Source organism: Cydia amplana, chromosome 9 (genome assembly GCF_948474715.1).
Source record: "Cydia amplana chromosome 9, ilCydAmpl1.1, whole genome shotgun sequence".
NCBI classification, from domain to species: Eukaryota; Metazoa; Arthropoda; class Insecta; order Lepidoptera; family Tortricidae; genus Cydia; species Cydia amplana.
Window position 1 is genome coordinate 18951150 of NC_086077.1, and position 18800 is coordinate 18969949.

General features: G+C 47.4%; 4 protein-coding genes across 4 annotated transcripts in view; all 4 read left to right on the forward strand.

Moving 5' to 3' along the window:
* Positions 1–3378, forward strand: part of LOC134651244 (sodium-independent sulfate anion transporter-like) — a 40294-nt gene extending 36916 nt beyond the window's left edge. Inside the window, exons 8-9 of the mRNA XM_063506311.1 lie at positions 2632–2777; positions 2980–3378. Of these exons, the coding sequence (XP_063362381.1) occupies positions 2632–2777; positions 2980–3378 (545 nt within the window). The remainder of the gene's footprint in view (positions 1–2631; positions 2778–2979) is intronic.
* A 5632-nt stretch (positions 3379–9010) lies between these two features.
* On the forward strand, positions 9011–11095 carry LOC134650875 (uncharacterized). Its single transcript, XM_063505810.1, has one exon. The coding sequence runs from the start codon at positions 9011–9013 to the stop codon at positions 11093–11095; it is 2085 nt and encodes a 694-aa protein (XP_063361880.1).
* Positions 11096–11552: 457 nt separating this feature from the next.
* On the forward strand, positions 11553–12101 carry LOC134650876 (uncharacterized). The gene has a single exon (XM_063505811.1). The coding sequence runs from the start codon at positions 11553–11555 to the stop codon at positions 12099–12101; it is 549 nt and encodes a 182-aa protein (XP_063361881.1).
* Positions 12102–13373: 1272 nt separating this feature from the next.
* LOC134650878 (uncharacterized) lies at positions 13374–15458 on the forward strand. Its single transcript, XM_063505812.1, has one exon. It carries the CDS (start codon positions 13374–13376, stop codon positions 15456–15458), a length of 2085 nt encoding a protein of 694 aa, XP_063361882.1.
* The last annotated feature ends 3342 nt before the right edge of the window (positions 15459–18800 follow it).

Here is an 18800-nt window from a genome sequence, read left to right on the forward strand (position 1 = left end):
TCTAATAATACTTGAGACATACTTAACATAATAATCATGAATGCAATAAAAAATCAAGCAAAAATATATATTTAAATACCTAATCAAGTAAAATTACAATAATAATATTTATCGTATATACCTAATTACCATTAATAATATAACCTACTAATTAAAATATTAACAATGACTATTAAAATATTATTAATAACGTATAAGCCATCTTAAACTATATAATTTACAAGTATCATAACATTCATAACAATGCACTTATGCCTAGTATGCATCCCGCCTTATAATAGTTGCTACAACCGGTTCAATGCATGCTCGCCGCGCGCTATGGGCCCGGCCACATGTCAGCGGTGCGGCGCCGCCGCCGCCGCGCGGCGCGGCACCGCAGAAATCTGCGGCGACGCCCGCCGCAACGCAAAATTCTGCGGTGCCGCGCTGCGGCGCCGCAAAGCGGTGCGCGGCGCCGCGCGCGGTGCCGCAAAGCGGTGCGTTTCGCCGCGCGCGGTGCCGCAAAGCGGTGAGTTCCGCCGCGCGCGGTGCCGCCAAGCGGCGTGCGGCGCCGCGTGCGATGCCACGCTGCATAGTAAAGAATAAAATTCGACTACCAGTTGTTTAATCAGACATGGATCCCTTCACACGTGTTCTGCTCTTGCTGTTGTTATAGCGATAGCGGTTCGCCAAAAAACGCTGCAAATGGTGTTAAAGGTATGAAAATCGGTACGATTGATCTTTAGGACATTTGAAACAATTTGACCCGAAGCACCAACAAATAAAAAAAAAACGAGAGGAGTTATGACGTCATCTTTTTTTTGTATGAAATTTAAAAAAAAATTGTTTAGAAACCTATCGTGTGTAGTATTAAACGAAAGGGCTTTCTGAGCCTATTCCAAAAATATATCACATCATTACATTTGAGTCATTTTTTTTCAATTATAATAAATAGTATTTTATGCAACCGTTGTTTAAGAGGGGTCAAAAAAGGCGAGTGGCGTGAGTAACAATTTGAGGCGAAGCCGAACATTGTTAATAAAGACGCCACGAGTATTTTTTGACTTAGTTAAACAACGTTGCATACAATACTTTTTCTACGAGCAAACACTTACTTTGAAATAAAATTGTAAATTTAACAAATATTTTTCATGTCATCTAGTGGACTTCTACCTACGGTATGTAGATCTCACTAACGTTCGTTTCTTAAACCCACACTCGTATTTTGATGCCTCTCATTATGTAGCAGTCACATAAACTACTATTTTTGTTAAATATAACTCAAATTATACCTAATATCCTCATATCTAATTCTAATAAAGCAATTTTGAAAATATTTACATTTAGTATATTTGTTTTAATTTTTTTCTACTCCCGTACCTTTATTTGTCATTTAAAAGGTCGTACACACACCGTTAAACTCCTATGTTATAGTTGTCAAGACAAGTCTTTAGTCTATTCCCCAAAAAAGTATTTGTGCATACACGCAGTATCCTTTTGATACTTTTACGATACTTCGTGTAATCACCACTTAAAAAATATTGTATGAAATACATTGTTGCCAACCTAATTTTAATTGTCATCTCTGACAGATGAGTACTAAGTGCATTGCTGCCAATTTACAAAATTATTTTTATTATAATTAAAAAAAATGACTGAAATGTAATGATATGATATTTTTGGAATCGGCTCAGAAAGCCCTTTCGTTTAATACCACACACGATAGGTTTCAAAACAGTTTTTTTAAATTCCATACAAAAAAAGATAACTCATCTCGTTTTTTTTTTATTTAATGGTGCTTCGGGTCAAATTGTTTCAAATGTCCTAAAGATCAATCGTACCGATTTTCATACCTTTAACATCATTTGCAGCATTTTACTGAATTTTTCGGTGTACTGCCAGCGCTATTAAGAAGGCGCAGAAATAAAAAAACAATTGAAAAGAAAATTTTGGGTGAACCCATATCTTCGTATAATGAATGAAGATGCAAATCATTTCAAAAGAAAATACCGGCGCGGCACCGCAGAAATCTGCGGCGCCGCACGCCGCTCGGCGGCACCGCGCGCGGCGAAACTCACCGCTTTGCGGCACCGCGCGCGGCGCCGCGCGCGGCGCCGCGCGCGGCGAAACTCACCGCTTTGCGGCGCCGCAGCGCGGCACCGCAAAATTTTGCGTTGCGGCGGGCGTCGCCGCAGAGCGGTTTGCGGCGCCGCAGATTTCTGCGGTGCCGCGCCGCGCGGCGGCGGCGGCGTCGCACCGCTGACATGTGGCCTGGCCCTATCGGCTATGCTGTCGCTAACCAACATGTTACGAGTGCTCAACTAAGTTGTTATAATTAAGTGAATTTAAAAATACCGACATCCATTTCTATTAAAAAAAATGTTATGCTCGTTTATGGATTACCTGTAATTTATGTTATTATTACTAAAACTTTGTTTGTTTCTCGTATAAGTGATTTATAATCTTAGAGAAATAAATATATTTGAACTGAAAATATTCGTAAAAATTCTTAGTCAACATATTTTTGAGCCATGCTGTTGTACCTATGTATAGAGCATAATAAATCAATCTCAGAAAAAAATCGGTCAGGATCGATCCTTATCATAAATATACAGACAAGACAAGAAGTTAATTTCCTTTACTCTGTTTCAGAGCTGGACCTGATCCCGGGCATCGGCACGTTCGTGCTGTGCCTGACGCTGCCGGTGGAGATGGGCATCCTCACCGGCGTCATCATCAACATCATCTTCATCCTCTACCACGCCGCGCGCCCCAAGTTCTCCGTCGAGATGCTAAAGGTGAGCACGAGATATATAACGAGACGAGTTGCGTCAGGTTCGAGACAGTTTTCTGGGCTCCGTACCTAACCTACATTATGTAAAAGTTTTGAGATTAAGTTACGTTTTATATTGATAGGGTTGAGGTGCCAAATTTGAAAGTACGAAACAAATCTCCTTGCGTTCGGACACCCGTAATGACAGTTGAATATCGTGTTTGCAGACGGAGCGCGGCGTGGAGTACCTGATGATCACGCCGGACCGGTGCCTGATGTTCCCGTCCGTGGACTACGTGAAGAAGCTGGTGACCAAGTGCGCGGGCTCAGGCGGCCGCTCGTGCGAGGCCGGCGCGGGCCCGCTGCCCGTGGTGCTCGAGTGCACGCACATCTACAGCGCCGACTTCACGGCCGCCAAGTCCATCCAGCAGCTGACGGCCGACTTCCACGAGCGCCGCCAGCCGCTGTACTTCTACAACGTGAAGCCGTCGGTGTGCTCGCTGTTCGAGGCCGTGGCCAAGCCGGAGCACTTCGTCACCTTCTACGAGGACGAGGAGCTGGACCGCCTGCTGGCCGCCGACGAGCGCCTGCAGCCGCGCAAGACGCTGCCGCAGGGCCAGGTGTAGCCGTAAGCTGGCTAGCCGCCGCCGTGTACGCCCTACTCGGCTGATGACTATATTTTTGAGATTAAATTGACAGATGTGAGTGATATTTAGACGATGAGACATATATTGTTACTACATTTTTAAATTATTTCTTAGATATTGTAAATACGTTTCCTAGAGTGAGCTCCGAACCGATCGACACGTGATAGCGTCGATGTAAAATCGTGCGCCCGCGGCGCGGGCCCGGCCCGCCCCGCGGGGCGACAGACTAGACTAGTAGAGACTATATTCATAGCTATATATATTTTGTTAGAAGTGTTAAGGCGGAGGAGTCCGGCCGGCCGACGGACGAGGTCGCGCCTCGGCCCCGGACCGGACTGGTCGTACTTAGACAGTAACGCGCCTTGCGCCACCTTGTGATTCTAGCTCGTAACTAATACAAGTCTCATTCTATCATAAATATATTAAAATAAATTTACGTAGCGACCACCACTTCTAAAGAATCCACAGAATATTTGCTAGTTCGTTTTTCCGATTTTTAATAAACAACACATATTTGGGAGTTACTTTGGATTCTAAGCAAACCGACAAATAATGCATTTCAATACTATAGCTATAGCCAGGGCCGGATCTAGGGTAGAGCGAGTGGAGCGGCCGCTCTAGGCGCCGGATGGCAAGGGGGGCGCCAAAATGGCAAATGAGAAAATATAAGTTTTTTAAAAGACGCGAGTGTGGCGAGTGTGGAAAATACGCTTGAAAACTTCAACAAAGGGCGCCAAAACCCGATTTCGCTCTACCCTGTTCAAGGGCTCGGGCCGGCACTGGCTATAGCGTTGCTATTTTGCTAGAATGTGGTACTTTGCAGCTGGCGGTCGCTAAATATCCTCTATTTACTATCGTCGTATGCATCGCACGTAGTGCGGCCTCGTGGCATATTTTAGACACGTATGATATCACACCTATCTAATTTGAGTAGGACTTAATACACGTTACGTACCTGAATATGGCTCGTGTGATCGTTGTAGCGGAGGTTTGCCCGCACCCGCACCCGGCAACGGCTCAACGCCCGCGCGTAGGTAACTACGCGCACTCTGAAATACACTTTATAATAATGTGGATATCTTATACGTGAATAAGCTATACGAAACACCAAGGAATGTAAAATTACATTTTTAGGGTTCCACTTCCATGGTTTTAATTTATTTCGTAAACATAGTTTTAATGTTATTATTATTAAATATCTGATGTTGCTTTATGTTCCTTATTTTTCATCACATTTGCTCGGATAAAATCTTATTTCATGCAGGTGTACTGAAGGGTAATGGCCTATATTGTTCCCGCGGGACTTATGGATAATTGTCACTAATTCAATACGAACCAAGTTGGTTATAAGTAAAATACTTTGTTTAAACTCAAGGTATAAAGTAGTTTTACTTTTTAAAAACTGACGTTTATAATTAAATATTTTTGTTTAGGTTTTAAAATATTTAATTTCATTAATTTAATAGGCGTTTAAAATATTTTTACACAATTTTCAATCGTACAGTTCATAATATAGTATACTATGTATACGCAGTAACGTCAGTTACTCTTTTAACCGTCAGTCCACCACGAATCGTTTGTAAAACATTTAAACATTTCATCGTGAATGACGAACACAATTAATTGCAAGATCCCTAATAACAGCCTGGTGATTAAAAGTTAAAATTGTCTATTATATAATTAAGGACAACTTTGAGTTGAATGAAATGGAATATTATGGTACGTTGAGCCGAGACGTCGCGTCGCTGGTGCGGTGTAAACGTTCTTAAAGTGTGATATGATATCGTAACGTAAATTATTTATTTTGTAAATAAACAAAGTACAACTTAGGATTTAATGTTAATAGTGTAAAGTTAAGTTGTAAAGCTTTAAGCGGCCTACAGAGGGCAACGCCGGCGCCGCGCCGCCCCTCCCCTTACCCCCCCCCCCCCCGCGCTCCCGCACCCCCTCCCTCAGCAGCTCCGACAGGACTCCGACCGACAGGCGCCGGACCATTACAACTAAACTATATCTACAAGTACCTGTAAAGTACCTATCGAATAAATACCAGATGGAATTATGTATTTTTTTAACAGATTTATGTATTGTAAAAGACAGTGATGGATTAATTATATATTAAGGGGCCCACTGATTACCAGTCCGCCGGACGGTATCGGCCTGTCAGTTGTTCGGAACTGTCAACTTTTTGTTCTAACTGACAGGCCGATATCGTCCGGCGGACTGTTAATCAGTGGGCCCCTTAATGGATAAAATCGTGTAAAATGATTGATATTTTGTAATGATTTAAATAAATAAGCGACAGGAGTGATGTATATAATTATTATTGTGATAAGAGACGCCATTGCCGCCCCCCGCAACCCCCTCCGACCCCCGTCGACCCTGCATGGCTGTGGGTGCGACGCCGGCACCGCCCGAGGAGCGCGCCTAGCGCGCGGGATAGTATAATGTTGTGTTCTAAGAACAAATTAATAAACTCTATGAGGGTTACAAACTTAAGAATAGTTTTATTTGTCCCCTGACTTCCTCCCCCCCCCCCAAACCCTGGGCCGAGGCGCCGTGACGCTGGAGTATGTTTTACCTATGAAGGGTAGGTACCTAAGTCAGAAATTGGGCATCCATACCCTGGCTCTGACTGAAATAACCGACTTGGTTTCACATAACATTTCAAAACTTTTTTGTAGTAGAAGAATTGCGTTGCGAGACTTGCATCTGTTTACATGTAACGTTTTTGATGGGATCTCATCTCTTTTTGTAGGTAGGTAGTCCTTCTTTTCGGGTACTACTTCTTGTACGTCTACTACCACTTTTCTCAAAGCTCATACTCATACCCATCCCGCACTATACTCGTACTCATACCTACCTACATATACAATACTTATGGCCATACCAAACTATACTTGTACTCATACAATACTCATACCCAATTACCCATACCATACTCATACTATACATATATAGACATAGACATAGACATAGAAAATTTAACGAGACATAGACATTAAAAATAACTATACACATCTTCATGCTCACATCGTACATCACAGACCTTTACTTTACCTACTATTTGTAGGAACTGCAACAGTAACTTTGTAATAGCATATATTTATATGTGACTACAAACATATACTTATGCAATTCTTAAATCTTATAAACGTGAAAAATATTGCGATATTTTTAGGGTTTCTATGGCTTAATAAGATATGGGTTGATTACTTATGTTTAAAATTAGAAGCTTGTGGGTATGCTAGAAGTACCTTAGAATTATGATGATCGTGAGTGTGTCAGTGTTGAAATTAAGGAATTTTGACGTACAATAATTCTTAAACTACAAGTTAAAATTGAATGTTTTTGAGATTATATCTAAAGCATGTTAAGCCCTATATGTCACTGAAAATTCAGGGTTCTAGCTTCAGCCAGCACACAATTATTACAGGACGTCAAAAATGGCCTGAATCGCTTCGAGAAAAGGATGGTACGGCCGTGCCTCTTTGTTTATTTAGCTCGAGTTGGCGCAGAATTATTGATATAAATCGGCCGTAAGCACTGAAAACCGGGAAAAGTCACGTCCAAAATTATCTATACGGACAAATTGCCGAAAATATGTATACACGACCTAATTGCCCATACATTAAGGATCCTACTAGAATCCCTGGGCAGTACGGCTTTTGTTTCTCTACTCGCCACTGGAGGGCTCTGGAGGTATGGATTATTCTTTAGTTTCATCACCCGATACTGCAATTTATGTATATTGTCTTCATATATCATATCGTCTTCGGTTACCGCGATGGTTACTAACTCAATAATTACTTATGTAATAAAAGCGGCCAAGTGCGAGTCGGACTCGCCCATGAAGGGTTCCGTATTTAGGTGATTTATGACCTATTAAAAAAAACTACTTACTAGATCTCGTTCAAACCAATTTTCGGTGGTAGTTTACTTGGTAATGTACATCATATATTTTTTTTTGTTAAATCATTCTCTTATTTTAGAAGTTACAGGGGGGGACACACATTTTACCACTTTGGAAGTGTCTCTCGCGCAAACTATTCAGTTTAGAAAAAAATGACAGAAACCTCAATATCATTTTGAAGACCTATCCATAGATACCCCACACGTATGGGATTGATGAAAAAAAAAAATGAGTTTCAGTTCTAAGTATGGGGAACCCCCAAAATTTGTTTTTTTTTTCTATTTTTGTGTGAAAATCTTAATGCGGTTCACAGAATACATCTACGTACAAAGTTTAAACAGTATAGTTCTTATAGTTTCGGAAAAAAGTGGCTGTGACATACGGACGTACAGACGGACAGACAGACAGACAGACATGACGAATCCATAAGGGTTCCGTTTTTTGCCATTTGGCTACGGAACCCTAAAAAGTATATTCAGCTAAAGACGTTTTCACTTCAGTCGTAAGTCGATGATGTTAGGTACGATAGATGGCACTAATCTCTGAATTGCTAAAAGATAGATCGCGGTGTTAAGATTTTTCTTCGACATACCTGGTCATTTGTCCATGAGAGTGGCTAGGTAAGGTTCGGAGTTAGGTTGGTTAGGTTTTGAGTTAGGTTGGTTAGGTTAGGTTAGGTTAGGTTAGGTTGAGGTTAGGTTAGGTTAGGTTAGGTTAGGTTAGGTTAGGTTAGGTTAGGTTAGGTTAGGTTAGGTTAGGTTAGGTTAGGTTAGGTTAGGTTAGGTTAGGTTAGGTTAGGTTAGGTTAGGTTAGGTTAGGTTAGGTTAGGTTAGGTTAGGTTAGGTTAGGTTGAGGTAGAATTGAGGGAATTTTGCGAATTTTTGTGGCGAGATAAAGCTAATTGAGTTCTATTTTATACCGTTGTTCTTTCCCAGCCTTTCCCTAGATTTCTATAGTATTTTTAATTTCTTTCACTTTACATATAAATTCACTTTTTTCTTCAGGCGCTTTTTCACTTTGAAAAATTCACATCTTCTTTTTCTTTGTGTTTCTCCTACGTCTGTTAATTTTGTAATTGGGTCGGCTTTTTGCTCTACACGGAGCTTTTTACCCCATATCGATCCGACCTCTGGTTCGGGAGATATTGGAGTTCAAATTTCACGAGTTCGGTAAAGAGTTTACCCCATTTGCGGTTGACGACGTTAGGAGATTTCACTTTCAAAAAATCATATCTTCTGTTCTTGTGTAAATAAATTCTTTGTAGTAGGTTAGTTAGATTAAGCTAGTTGTAGGGAATTCAAATCCGTTTGAATTATATTTTTAGAGGGCTTAGTTTAGTAGTTATTAATTTTTTAAAGGATTGCTATTCCTGTTTATCAGGCGTCGGTAAACGCAAACATAAGTTGGTTTTCGTCTTAGAAATTTTGTAAATTGTAAAATATTTAATATTTTTAGTTTTAAAAATTAGTGGTAAATAGCACATACTTAGAACTATTTTTTGACCTTGGTTCGAGATTTGTAGCTCAACCAGGAGTGACGCTACAGCCCGTCGCATAAAATAATTTTAAGTTTGTTTTTGCTGTTTTGGTTCTGCTGCGACTCGCACTTGACCAAAATAGTTAGGTTAGGTTAGGTGTTTTGGTTTTTCACCTTTTTTAGGCGAATTCCACCCATTAGGGGTGGTCTTCGCGTAGTATTTATATGGATAACCCCGCGCAGGGGTTAAACCCGGAGGTGGCTCCAATGACTGGGCCCCATAAAGGGGCTTCAGGGGCGGGTTCTTCGACCTCGCCCGACTGGGAGGAACCTATGGAGGGCCAGGACAGGGCTGAGGCCGCGCCCAAGAAGAGGCCCCATGAGGGAAACCGGGTCCTGGATTATGAGACTCACGTTGGGAGCGGGCCTAAAGTTAGCACCTCGCTGAGGGGTAGGGCCAAGGCCATGGCGAAGAAAGCCTCCATAGGCCACTTTACCGGCCTGGCAGCAGCCAAGGCCAGACTGAAGGCCTATAAGGAGGACTTGCTCTTAGAGGTGCTGGACAGCCAGGAGGGAAAGGGAAAGGGAGTGGTCCCCCCTTTACTCCTGAGAAGGTCCCAGGGGGACAACAAAAAGAAGGGGGATAAGGAGCCGTGGATGGTGAGCCCGTCCCCTTCTCCAAGTCAAGAAATGACAGAAAGCAGCCCGCCCCTATACACAGGGACGGACTACATAGAAATAGTGCGGGAGGCGACCCATATTGTCCTAGAGGCTGCCGGAAAATCCGGCAACCTAAATGGACAAGTCTGGGGCAAACTGAACCAGGCCTGCCGGGACATCCTGGCGGCCACTGACGTCCTGGCGGATAGAGTAGAGGACGAGGAGTTGCGGGCCTTAAAGGCAGACAATAACCTAATGCGGGAGCAACTTGCCCAATGTCAGACCGAGATGAAGGCCCTTCGTAGAGCCTTATCTGAGAGGACGATCCAGCCCCCACAGGCCCCGACGGCCCAATGCGACCAGGCGACGGACTTCTCTGAGGCCCTCAAAGAGGCCCTCAAGGAATTGAAGGAGGACCTGAAGCGGGACCTTACAATTACTATGGGAAACATGATCTCGGCCCGCACGGGCTATTTCCCTGAGCCGGTCCCCCGCCCTCCTCTCGCTGCGGACAGGAATAAGACGACCGCGAACCAGCCGGAACCTCAATCTGGGGCGCCGCCCTCAAGGGCAGTGACAGGTGCGCCGCCCACAAGGCAGCCTAAGGCCCCTGTGGCCCAGCCTTCGGCACCAGCGACCAAGAAGAGGGCTAACTCTGCTCCTAGGCAGAAGACGGTGAAGGAGCCTAGTGCCTCTCCACCCTCGCAGCCGGCAACAAACACACAAGCGCCTGCTGAGTCTTGGACGCAGGTTGTCAGGAGGGGCAATGGCAAATCCGCCAAGCCCCCTTCCCCCCCTGCCGCCCCGGCTCGGAAACCGGCACCAGCGGGCCCGCGGAAGCTGGTTGTGCCCGCCACGGCCGCGATCGTGATGGCCTTGAAGCCGGAGTCTGAGGCGACATACGCCTCAATTTTGTTTAAGGTCACCAAATCGGTGAAGCTTGCTGATGTGGGTGTAGAGCACGTCAAGGTCCGCAAAACAGCTGCTGGAGCCAGGATACTTGAGGTGTCCGGGTCCGACAATGGTAGGGCGGCTGACGAACTCTGCCGAAAAATGACGGAGGTGATCGGAGAGGAAGCCCGAGTATACAGGCCCACCAAAATGGCGGACTTACGCATTTCGGGCCTAGATGAGGCAGCCACTCAGGAAGAGATCGCGGGAGCAATCGCTAAATTGGGAGAGTGCTCAATAAATGAAGTTAAGGTGGGATCGATTAGGGCCCAATATAATGGGACAGCGTCGACTCTGGCACAGTGCCCTATAACGGCAGCCAAGAGGGTCACCGCAGCGGGTCGACTTCAAATAGGATGGTCCTCGGCTCTAGTAGTGGCGCTGGACCCAACACCGATGAGGTGCTTCAGGTGTATGGGCACGGGGCACACCAGAGCACTATGCCCGTCGCCAGTAGATAGGAGCGGTCTCTGCTTCCGGTGTAGCAGGCCGGACCACAAGAGGGTGGACTGCAAGGCGGAGACTGCCTTCTGCTCGGTATGTCATGCGGCCAAACGCCCAGCGGGACACATAATGGGTGGCTTTTCTTGTACGCCCCCACCAGCAAAAGGCAAAGAGGCTCTTCCGAAGACCCAAAGAGCCTCTTCAGTGAATAACATCGACCAACGGGCCTGTGAGGGACAAAATATGGATATTTAGGCCCTACGTCTGGGGGGAGAATCAGAATGGTCATTGATTCTCCCCTCCCAAAGTGCGGGTTCCCTGGGGACGCCGGGAAAAGACGGGGGGCATCATGGAGGAATGAATGCGCGAGCCCATGATGCCCCCATACAACGTCTGAGAGGGGGACAACGGAGTGGGGTTTAGTGGGTATTCTCTTTCGCTCCTTCTCGCTAGGAGAGGGAATCGAAAGAGGGAGTCCCACATACCCTCCCCATTATGGCCTTGCCCCACGGCCGGGGAGGGATGCGTAAACGCATTCCCCACTCCGTCAACAAAAAAAAAAAAAAAAAAAAAAAAAAAAAAAAAAGGTTAGGTTAGGTTAGGTTAGGTTAGGTTAGGTTAGGTTAGGTTAGGTTAGGTTAGGTTAGGTTAGGTTAGGTTAGGTTAGGTTAGGTTAGGTTGAGAGGAAGCCCGAGTATACAGGCCCACCAAAATGGCGGACTTACGCATTTCGGGCCTAGATGAGGCAGCCACTCAGGAAGCGATCGCGGGAGCAATCGCTAAACTGGGAGAGTGCTCAATAAATGAGGTTAAGGTGGGATCGATTAGGGCCCAATATAATGGGACAACGTCGACTCTGGCACAGTGCCCTATAACGGCAGCCAAGAGGGTCACCGCAGCGGGTCGACTTCAAATAGGATGGTCCTCGGCTCTGGTAGTGGCGCTGGACCCAACACCGATGAGGTGCTTCAGGTGCATGGGCACGGGGCACACCAGAGCACTATGCCCGTCGCCAGTAGACAGGAGCGGGCTCTGCTTCCGGTGTAGCAGGCCGGACCACAAGAGGGTGGACTGCAAGGCGGAGACTGCCTTCTGCTCGGTATGTCATGCGGCCAAACGCCCAGCGGGACACATAATGGGTGGCTTTTCCTGTACGCCCCCACCAGCAAAAGGCAAAGAGGCTCTTCCGAAGACCCAAAGAGCCCCTCCAGTGAGTAACATCGACCAACGGGCCTGTGAGGGACAAAATATGGATATTTAGGCCCTACGTCTGGGGGGAGAATCAGAATGGTCATTGATTCTCCCCTCCCAAAGTGCGGGTTCCCTGGGGACGCCGGGAAAAGACGGGGGGCATCATGGAGGAATGAATGCGCGAGCCCATGATGCCCCCATACAACGTCTGAGAGGGGGACAACGGAGTGGGGTTTAGTGGGTATTCTCTTTCGCTCCTTCTCGCTAGGAGAGGGAATCGAAAGAGGGAGTCCCACATACCCTCCCCATTATGGCCTTGCCCCACGGCCGGGGAGGGATGCGTAAACGCATTCCCCACTCCGTCAACAAAAAAAAAAAAAAAAAAAAAAAAAAAAAAAAAAAAAAAAAAAAAAAAAAAAAAGGTTAGGTTAGGTTAGGTTAGGTTAGGTTAGGTTAGGTTAGGTTAGGTTAGGTTAGGTTAGGTTAGGTTGAGAGGTAGAATTGAGGGAATTTTGCGAATTTTTGTGGCGAGATAAAGCTAATTGAGTTCTATTTTATACCGTTGTTCTTTCCCAGCCTTTCCCTAGATTTCTATAGTATTTTTAATTTCTTTCACTTTACATATAAATTCACTTTTTTCTTCAGGCGCTTTTTCACTTTGAAAAATTCACATCTTCTTTTTCTTTGTGTTTTTCCTACGTCTGTTAATTTTGTAATTGGGTCGGCTTTTTGCTCTACACGGAGCTTTTTACCCCATATCGATCCGACCTCTGGTTCCGGAGATATTGGAGTTCAAAGTTCACGAGTTCGGTAAAAGGTTTACCCCATTTGCGGTTGACGACGTTAGGAGATTTCACTTTCAAAAAATCATATCTTCTGTTCTTGTGTAAATAAATTCTTTGTAGTAGGTTAGTTAGATTAAGCTAGTTGTAGGGAATTCAAATCCGTTTGAATTATATTTTTAGAGGGCTTAGTTTAGTAGTTATTAATTTTTTAAAGGATTGCTATTCCTGTTTATCAGGCGTCGGTAAACGCAAGCATAAGTTGGTTTTCGTCTTAGAAATTTTGTAAATTGTAAAATATTTAATATTTTTAGTTTTAAAAATTAGTGGTAAATAGCACATACTTAGAACTATTTTTTGACCTTGGTTCGAGATTTGTAGCTCAACCAGGAGTGACGCTACAGCCCGTCGCATAAAATAATTTTAAGTTTGTTTTTGCTGTTTTGGTTCTGCTGCGACTCGCACTTGACCAAAATAGTTAGGTTAGGTTAGGTGTTTTGGTTTTTCACCTTTTTTAGGCGAATTCCACCCATAAGGGGTGGTCTTCGCGTAGTAATTATATGGATAACCCCGCGCAGGGGTTGAATCCGGAGATGGCTCCAATCACTGGGCCCCATAAAGGGGCTTCAGGGGCGGGTTCTTCGACCTCGCCCGACTGGGAGGAACCTATGGAGGGTCAGGACAGGGCTGAGGCCGCCTCCAAGAAGAGGCCCCATGAGGGAAACCGGGTCCTGGAGTATGAGACTCACGTTGGGAGCGGGCCTAAAGTTAGCACCGCGCTGAGGGGTAGGGCCAAGGCCATGGTGAAGAAAGCCTCCATAGGCCACTTTACCGGCCTGGCAGCAGCCAAGGCCAGACTGAAGGCCTATAAGGAGGACTTGCTCTTGGAGGTGTTGGACAGCCAGGAGGGAAAGGAAAAGGGAGTGGTCCCCCCTTTACTCCTGAGAAGGTCCCAGGGGGACAGCAAAAAGAAGGGGGATAAGGAGCCGTGGATGGTGAGCCCGTCCCCTTCTCCAAGTCAAGAAATGACAGAAAGCAGCCCGCCCCTATACACAGGGACGGACTACATAGAAATAGTGCGGGAGGCGACCCATATTGTCCTAGAGGCTGCCGGAAAATCCGGCAACCTAAATGGACAAGTCTGGGGAAAACTGAACCAGGCCTGCCGGGACATCCTGGCGGCCACTGACGTCCTGGCGGATAGAGTAGAGGACGAGGAGTTGCGGGCCTTAAAGGCGGACAATAACCTAATGCGGGAGCAACTTGCCCAATGTCAGACCGAGATGAAGGCCCTTCGTAGAGCCTTATCTGAGAGGACGATCCAGCCCCCACAGGCCCCGACGGCCCAATGCGGCCAGGCGACGGACTTCTCTGAGGCCCTCAAAGAGGCCCTCAAGGAATTGAAGGAGGATCTGAAGCGGGACCTTACAATTACCATGGGAAACATGATCTCGGCCCGCACGGGCTATTTCCCTGAGCCGGTCCCCCGCCCTCCTCTCGCTGCGGACAGGAATAAGACGACCGCGAACCAGCCGGAACCTCAATCTGGGGCGCCGCCCTCAAGGGCAGTGACAGGTGCGCCGCCCACAAGGCAGCCTAAGGCCCCTGTGGCCCAGCCTTCGGCACCAGCGACCAAGAAGAGGGCTAACTCTGCTCCTAGGCAGAAGACGGTGAAGGAGCCTAGTGCCTCTCCACCCTCGCAGCCGGCAACAAACACACAAGCGCCTGCTGAGTCTTGGACGCAGGTTGTCAGGAGGGGCAATGGCAAATCCGCCAAGCCCCCTTCCCCCCCTGCCGCCCCGGCTCGGAAACCGGCACCAGCGGGCCCGCGGAAGCTGGTTGTGCCCGCCACGGCCGCGATCGTGATGGCCTTGAAGCCGGAGTCTGAGGCGACATACGCCTCAATTTTGTATAAGGTCACCAAATCGGTGAAGCTTGCTGATGTGGGTGTAGAGCACGTCAAGGTCCGCAAAACAGCTGCTGGGGCCAGGATACTTGAGGTGTCCGGGTCCGACAATGGTAGGGCGGCTGACGAACTCTGCCGAAAAATGACGGAGGTGATCGGAGAGGAAGCCCGAGTATACAGGCCCACCAAAATGGCGGACTTACGCATTTCGGGCCTAGATGAGGCAGCCACTCAGGAAGCGATCGCGGGAGCAATCGCTAAACTGGGAGAGTGCTCAATAAATGAGGTTAAGGTGGGATCGATTAGGGCCCAATATAATGGGACAACGTCGACTCTGGCACAGTGCCCTATAACGGCAGCCAAGAGGGTCACCGCAGCGGGTCGACTTCAAATAGGATGGTCCTCGGCTCTGGTAGTGGCGCTGGACCCAACACCGATGAGGTGCTTCAGGTGCATGGGCACGGGGCACACTAGAGCACTATGCCCGTCGCCAGTAGATAGGAGCGGTCTCTGCTTCCGGTGTAGCAGGCCGGACCACAAGAGGGTGGACTGCAAGGCGGAGACTGCCTTCTGCTCGGTATGTCATGCGGCCAAACGCCCAGCGGGACACATAATGGGTGGCTTCTCCTGTACGCCCCCACCAGCAAAAGGCAAAGAGGCTCTTCTGAAGACCCAAAGAGCCCCTCCAGTGAGTAACATCGACCAACGGGCCTGTGAGGGACAAAATATGGATATTTAGGCCCTACACGTCTGGGGGGAGAATCAGATTGGTCATTGATTCTCCCCTCCCAAAGTGCGGGTTCCCTGGGGACGCCGGGAAAAGACGGGGGGCATCATGGAGGAATGAATGCGCGAGCCCATGATGCCCCCATACAACGTCTGAGAGGGGGACAACGGAGTGGGGTTTAGTGGGTATTCTCTTTCGCTCCTTCTCGCTAGGAGAGGGAGTCGAAGGAGGGAGTCCCACATACCCTCCCCCATTATGGCCTTGCCCCACGGCCGGGGAGGGATGCGTAAACGCATTCCCCACTCCGTCAACAAAAAAAAAAAAAAAAAAAAAAAAAGGTTAGGTTAGGTTAGGTTAGGTTAGGTTAGGTTAGGTTAGGTTAGGTTAGGTTAGGTTAGGTTAGGTTAGGTTAGGTTAGGTTAGGTTAGGTTAGGTTAGGTTAGGTTAGGTTAGGTTAGGTTAGGTTAGGTTAGGTTAGGTTAGGTTAGGTTAGGTTAGGTTAGGTTAGGTTAGGTTAGGTTAGGTTAGGTTAGGTTAGGTTAGGTTAGGTTAGGTTAGGTTAGGTTAGGTTAGGTTAGGTTAGGTTAGGTTAGGTTAGGTTAGGTTAGGTTAGGTTAGGTTGAGGTAAATTTGAGAGGTAGAATTGAGGGAATTTTGCGAATTTTTGTGGCGAGATAAAGCTAATTGAGTTCTATTTTATACCGTTGTTCTTTCCCAGCCTTTCCCTAGATTTCTATAGTATTTTTAATTTCTTTCACTTTACATATAAATTCACTTTTTTCTTCAGGCGCTTTTTCACTTTGAAAAATTCACATCTTCTCTTTCTTTGTGTTTCTCCTACGTCTGTTAATTTTGTAATTGGGTCGGCTTTTTGCTCTACACGGAGCTTTTTACCCCATATCGATCCGACCTCTGGTTCGGGAGATATTGGAGTTCAAATCTCACGAGTTCGGCAAAAAGTTTACCCCATTTGCGGTTGACGACGTTAGGAGATTTCACTTTCAAAAAATCATATCTTCTGTTTTTGTGTAAATAAATTCTTTGTAGTAGGTTAGTTAGATTAAGCTAGTTGTAGGGAATTCAAATCCGTTTGAATTATATTTTTAGAGGGTGTAGTTTAGTAGTTATTAATTTTTTAAAGGATTGCTATTCCTGTTTATCAGGCGTCGGTAAACGCAAACATAAGTTGGTTTTCGTGTTGGAAATTTAATAAATTGTAAAATATTAAATATTTTTAGTTTTAAAAATTAGTGGTAAATAGCACATACTTAGAACTATTTTTTGACCTTGGTTCGAGATCTGTAGCTCAACCAGGAGTGACGCTACAGCCCGTCGCATAAAATAATTTTAAGTTTGTTTTTGCTGTTTTGGTTCTGCTGCGACTCGCACTTGACCAAAATAGTTAGGTTAGGTTAGGTGTTTTGGTTTTTCACCTTTTTTAGGCGAATTCCACCCATAAGGGGTGGTCTTCGCGTAGTATTTGTATGGATAACCCCGCGCAGGGGTTGAACCCGGAGATGGCTCCAATCACTGGGCCCCATAAAGGGGCTTCAGGGGCGGGTTCTTCGACCTCGCCCGACTGGGAGGAACCTATGGAGGGCCAGTACAGGGCTGAGGCCGCCTCCAAGAAGAGGCCCCATGAGGGAAACCGGGTCCTGGATTATGAGACTCACGTTGGGAGCGGGCCTAAAGTTAGCACCTCGCTGAGGGGTAGGGCCAAGGCCATGGCGAAGAAAGCCTCCATAGGCCACTTTACCGGCCTGGCAGCAGCCAAGGCCAGACTGAAGGCCTATAAGGAGGACTTGCTCTTGGAGGTGCTGGACAGCCAGGAGGGAAAGGGAAAGGGAGTGGTCCCCCCTTTACTCCTGAGAAGGTCCCAGGGGGACAACAAAAAGAAGGGGGATAAGGAGCCGTGGATGGTGAGCCCGTCCCCTTCTCCAAGTCAAGAAATGACAGAATGCAGCCCGCCCCTATACACAGGGACGGACTACATAGAAATAGTGCGGGAGGCGACCCATATTATCCTAGAGGCTGCCGGAAAATCCGGCAACCTAAATGGACAAGTCTGGGGCAAACTGAACCAGGCCTGCCGGGACATCCTGGCGGCGACTGACGTCCTGGCGGATAGAGTAGAGGACGAGGAGTTGCGGGCCTTGAAGGAGGATAATAACCGAATGCGGGAGCAACTGGCCCAATGTCAGTCCGAGATGAAGGCCCTTCGTAGAGCCTTCTCTGAGAGGACGATCCAGCCCTCACAGGCCCCGACGGCCCAATGCGACCAGGCGACGGACTTTTCTGAGGCCCTCAAAGAGGCCCTCAAGGAATTAAAGGAGGACCTGAAGCGGGACCTTACAATTACCATGGGAAACATGATCTCGGCCCGCACGGGCCATTTCCCTGAGCCGGTCCCCCGCCCTCCTCTCGCTGCGGACAGGAATAAGACGATTGCGAACCAGCCGGAACCTCTCTCTGGGGCGCCGCCCTCAAAGGCAGTGACAGGTGCGCCGCCCATAAGGCAGCCTAAGGTAACCCCTGTGGCCCAGCCTTCGGCACCAGCGACCAAGAAGAGGGCTAACTCTGCTCCTAGGCAGAAGACGGTGAAGGAGCCTAGTGCCTCTCCACCCTCGCAGCCGGCAACAAAAACGCAGGAGCCTGCTGAGTCTTGGACGCAGGTTGTCAGGAAGGGCAATGGCAAATCCGCCAAGCCCCCTTCCCCCCCTGCCGCCCCGGCTCGGAAACCGGCACCAGCAGGCCCACGGAAGCTGGTTGTGCCCGCCACGGCCGCGATCGTGATGGCCTTGAAGCCGGAGTCTGAGGCGACATACGCCTCAATTTTGTACAAGGTCACCAAATCGGTGAAGCTTGCTGATGTGGGTGTAGAGCACGTCAAGGTCCGCAAAACAGCTGCTGGGGCCAGGATACTTGAGGTGTCCGGGTCCGACAATGGTAGGGCGGCTGACGAACTCTGCCGAAAAATGACGGAGGTGATCGGAGAGGAAGCCCGAGTATACAGGCCCACCAAAATGGCGGACTTACGCATTTCGGGCCTAGATGAGGCAGCCACTCAGGAAGCGATCGCGGGAGCAATCGCTAAACTGGGAGAGTGCTCAATAAATGAGGTTAAGGTGGGATCGATTAGGGCCCAATATAATGGGACAACGTCGACTCTGGCACAGTGCCCTATAACGGCAGCCAAGAGGGTCACCGCAGCGGGTCGACTTCAAATAGGATGGTCCTCGGCTCTGGTAGTGGCGCTGGACCCAACACCGATGAGGTGCTTCAGGTGCATGGGCACGGGGCACACCAGAGCACTATGCCCGTCGCCAGTAGACAGGAGCGGGCTCTGCTTCCGGT

Coding starts and splice junctions, on each gene's coding strand:
- LOC134650875 (XM_063505810.1), top strand. CDS start 9,011: ATGGATAACCCCGCGCAGGGGTTAAACCCGGAGGTGGCTCCAATGACT.
- LOC134650876 (XM_063505811.1), top strand. CDS start 11,553: ATGGCGGACTTACGCATTTCGGGCCTAGATGAGGCAGCCACTCAGGAA.
- LOC134650878 (XM_063505812.1), top strand. CDS start 13,374: ATGGATAACCCCGCGCAGGGGTTGAATCCGGAGATGGCTCCAATCACT.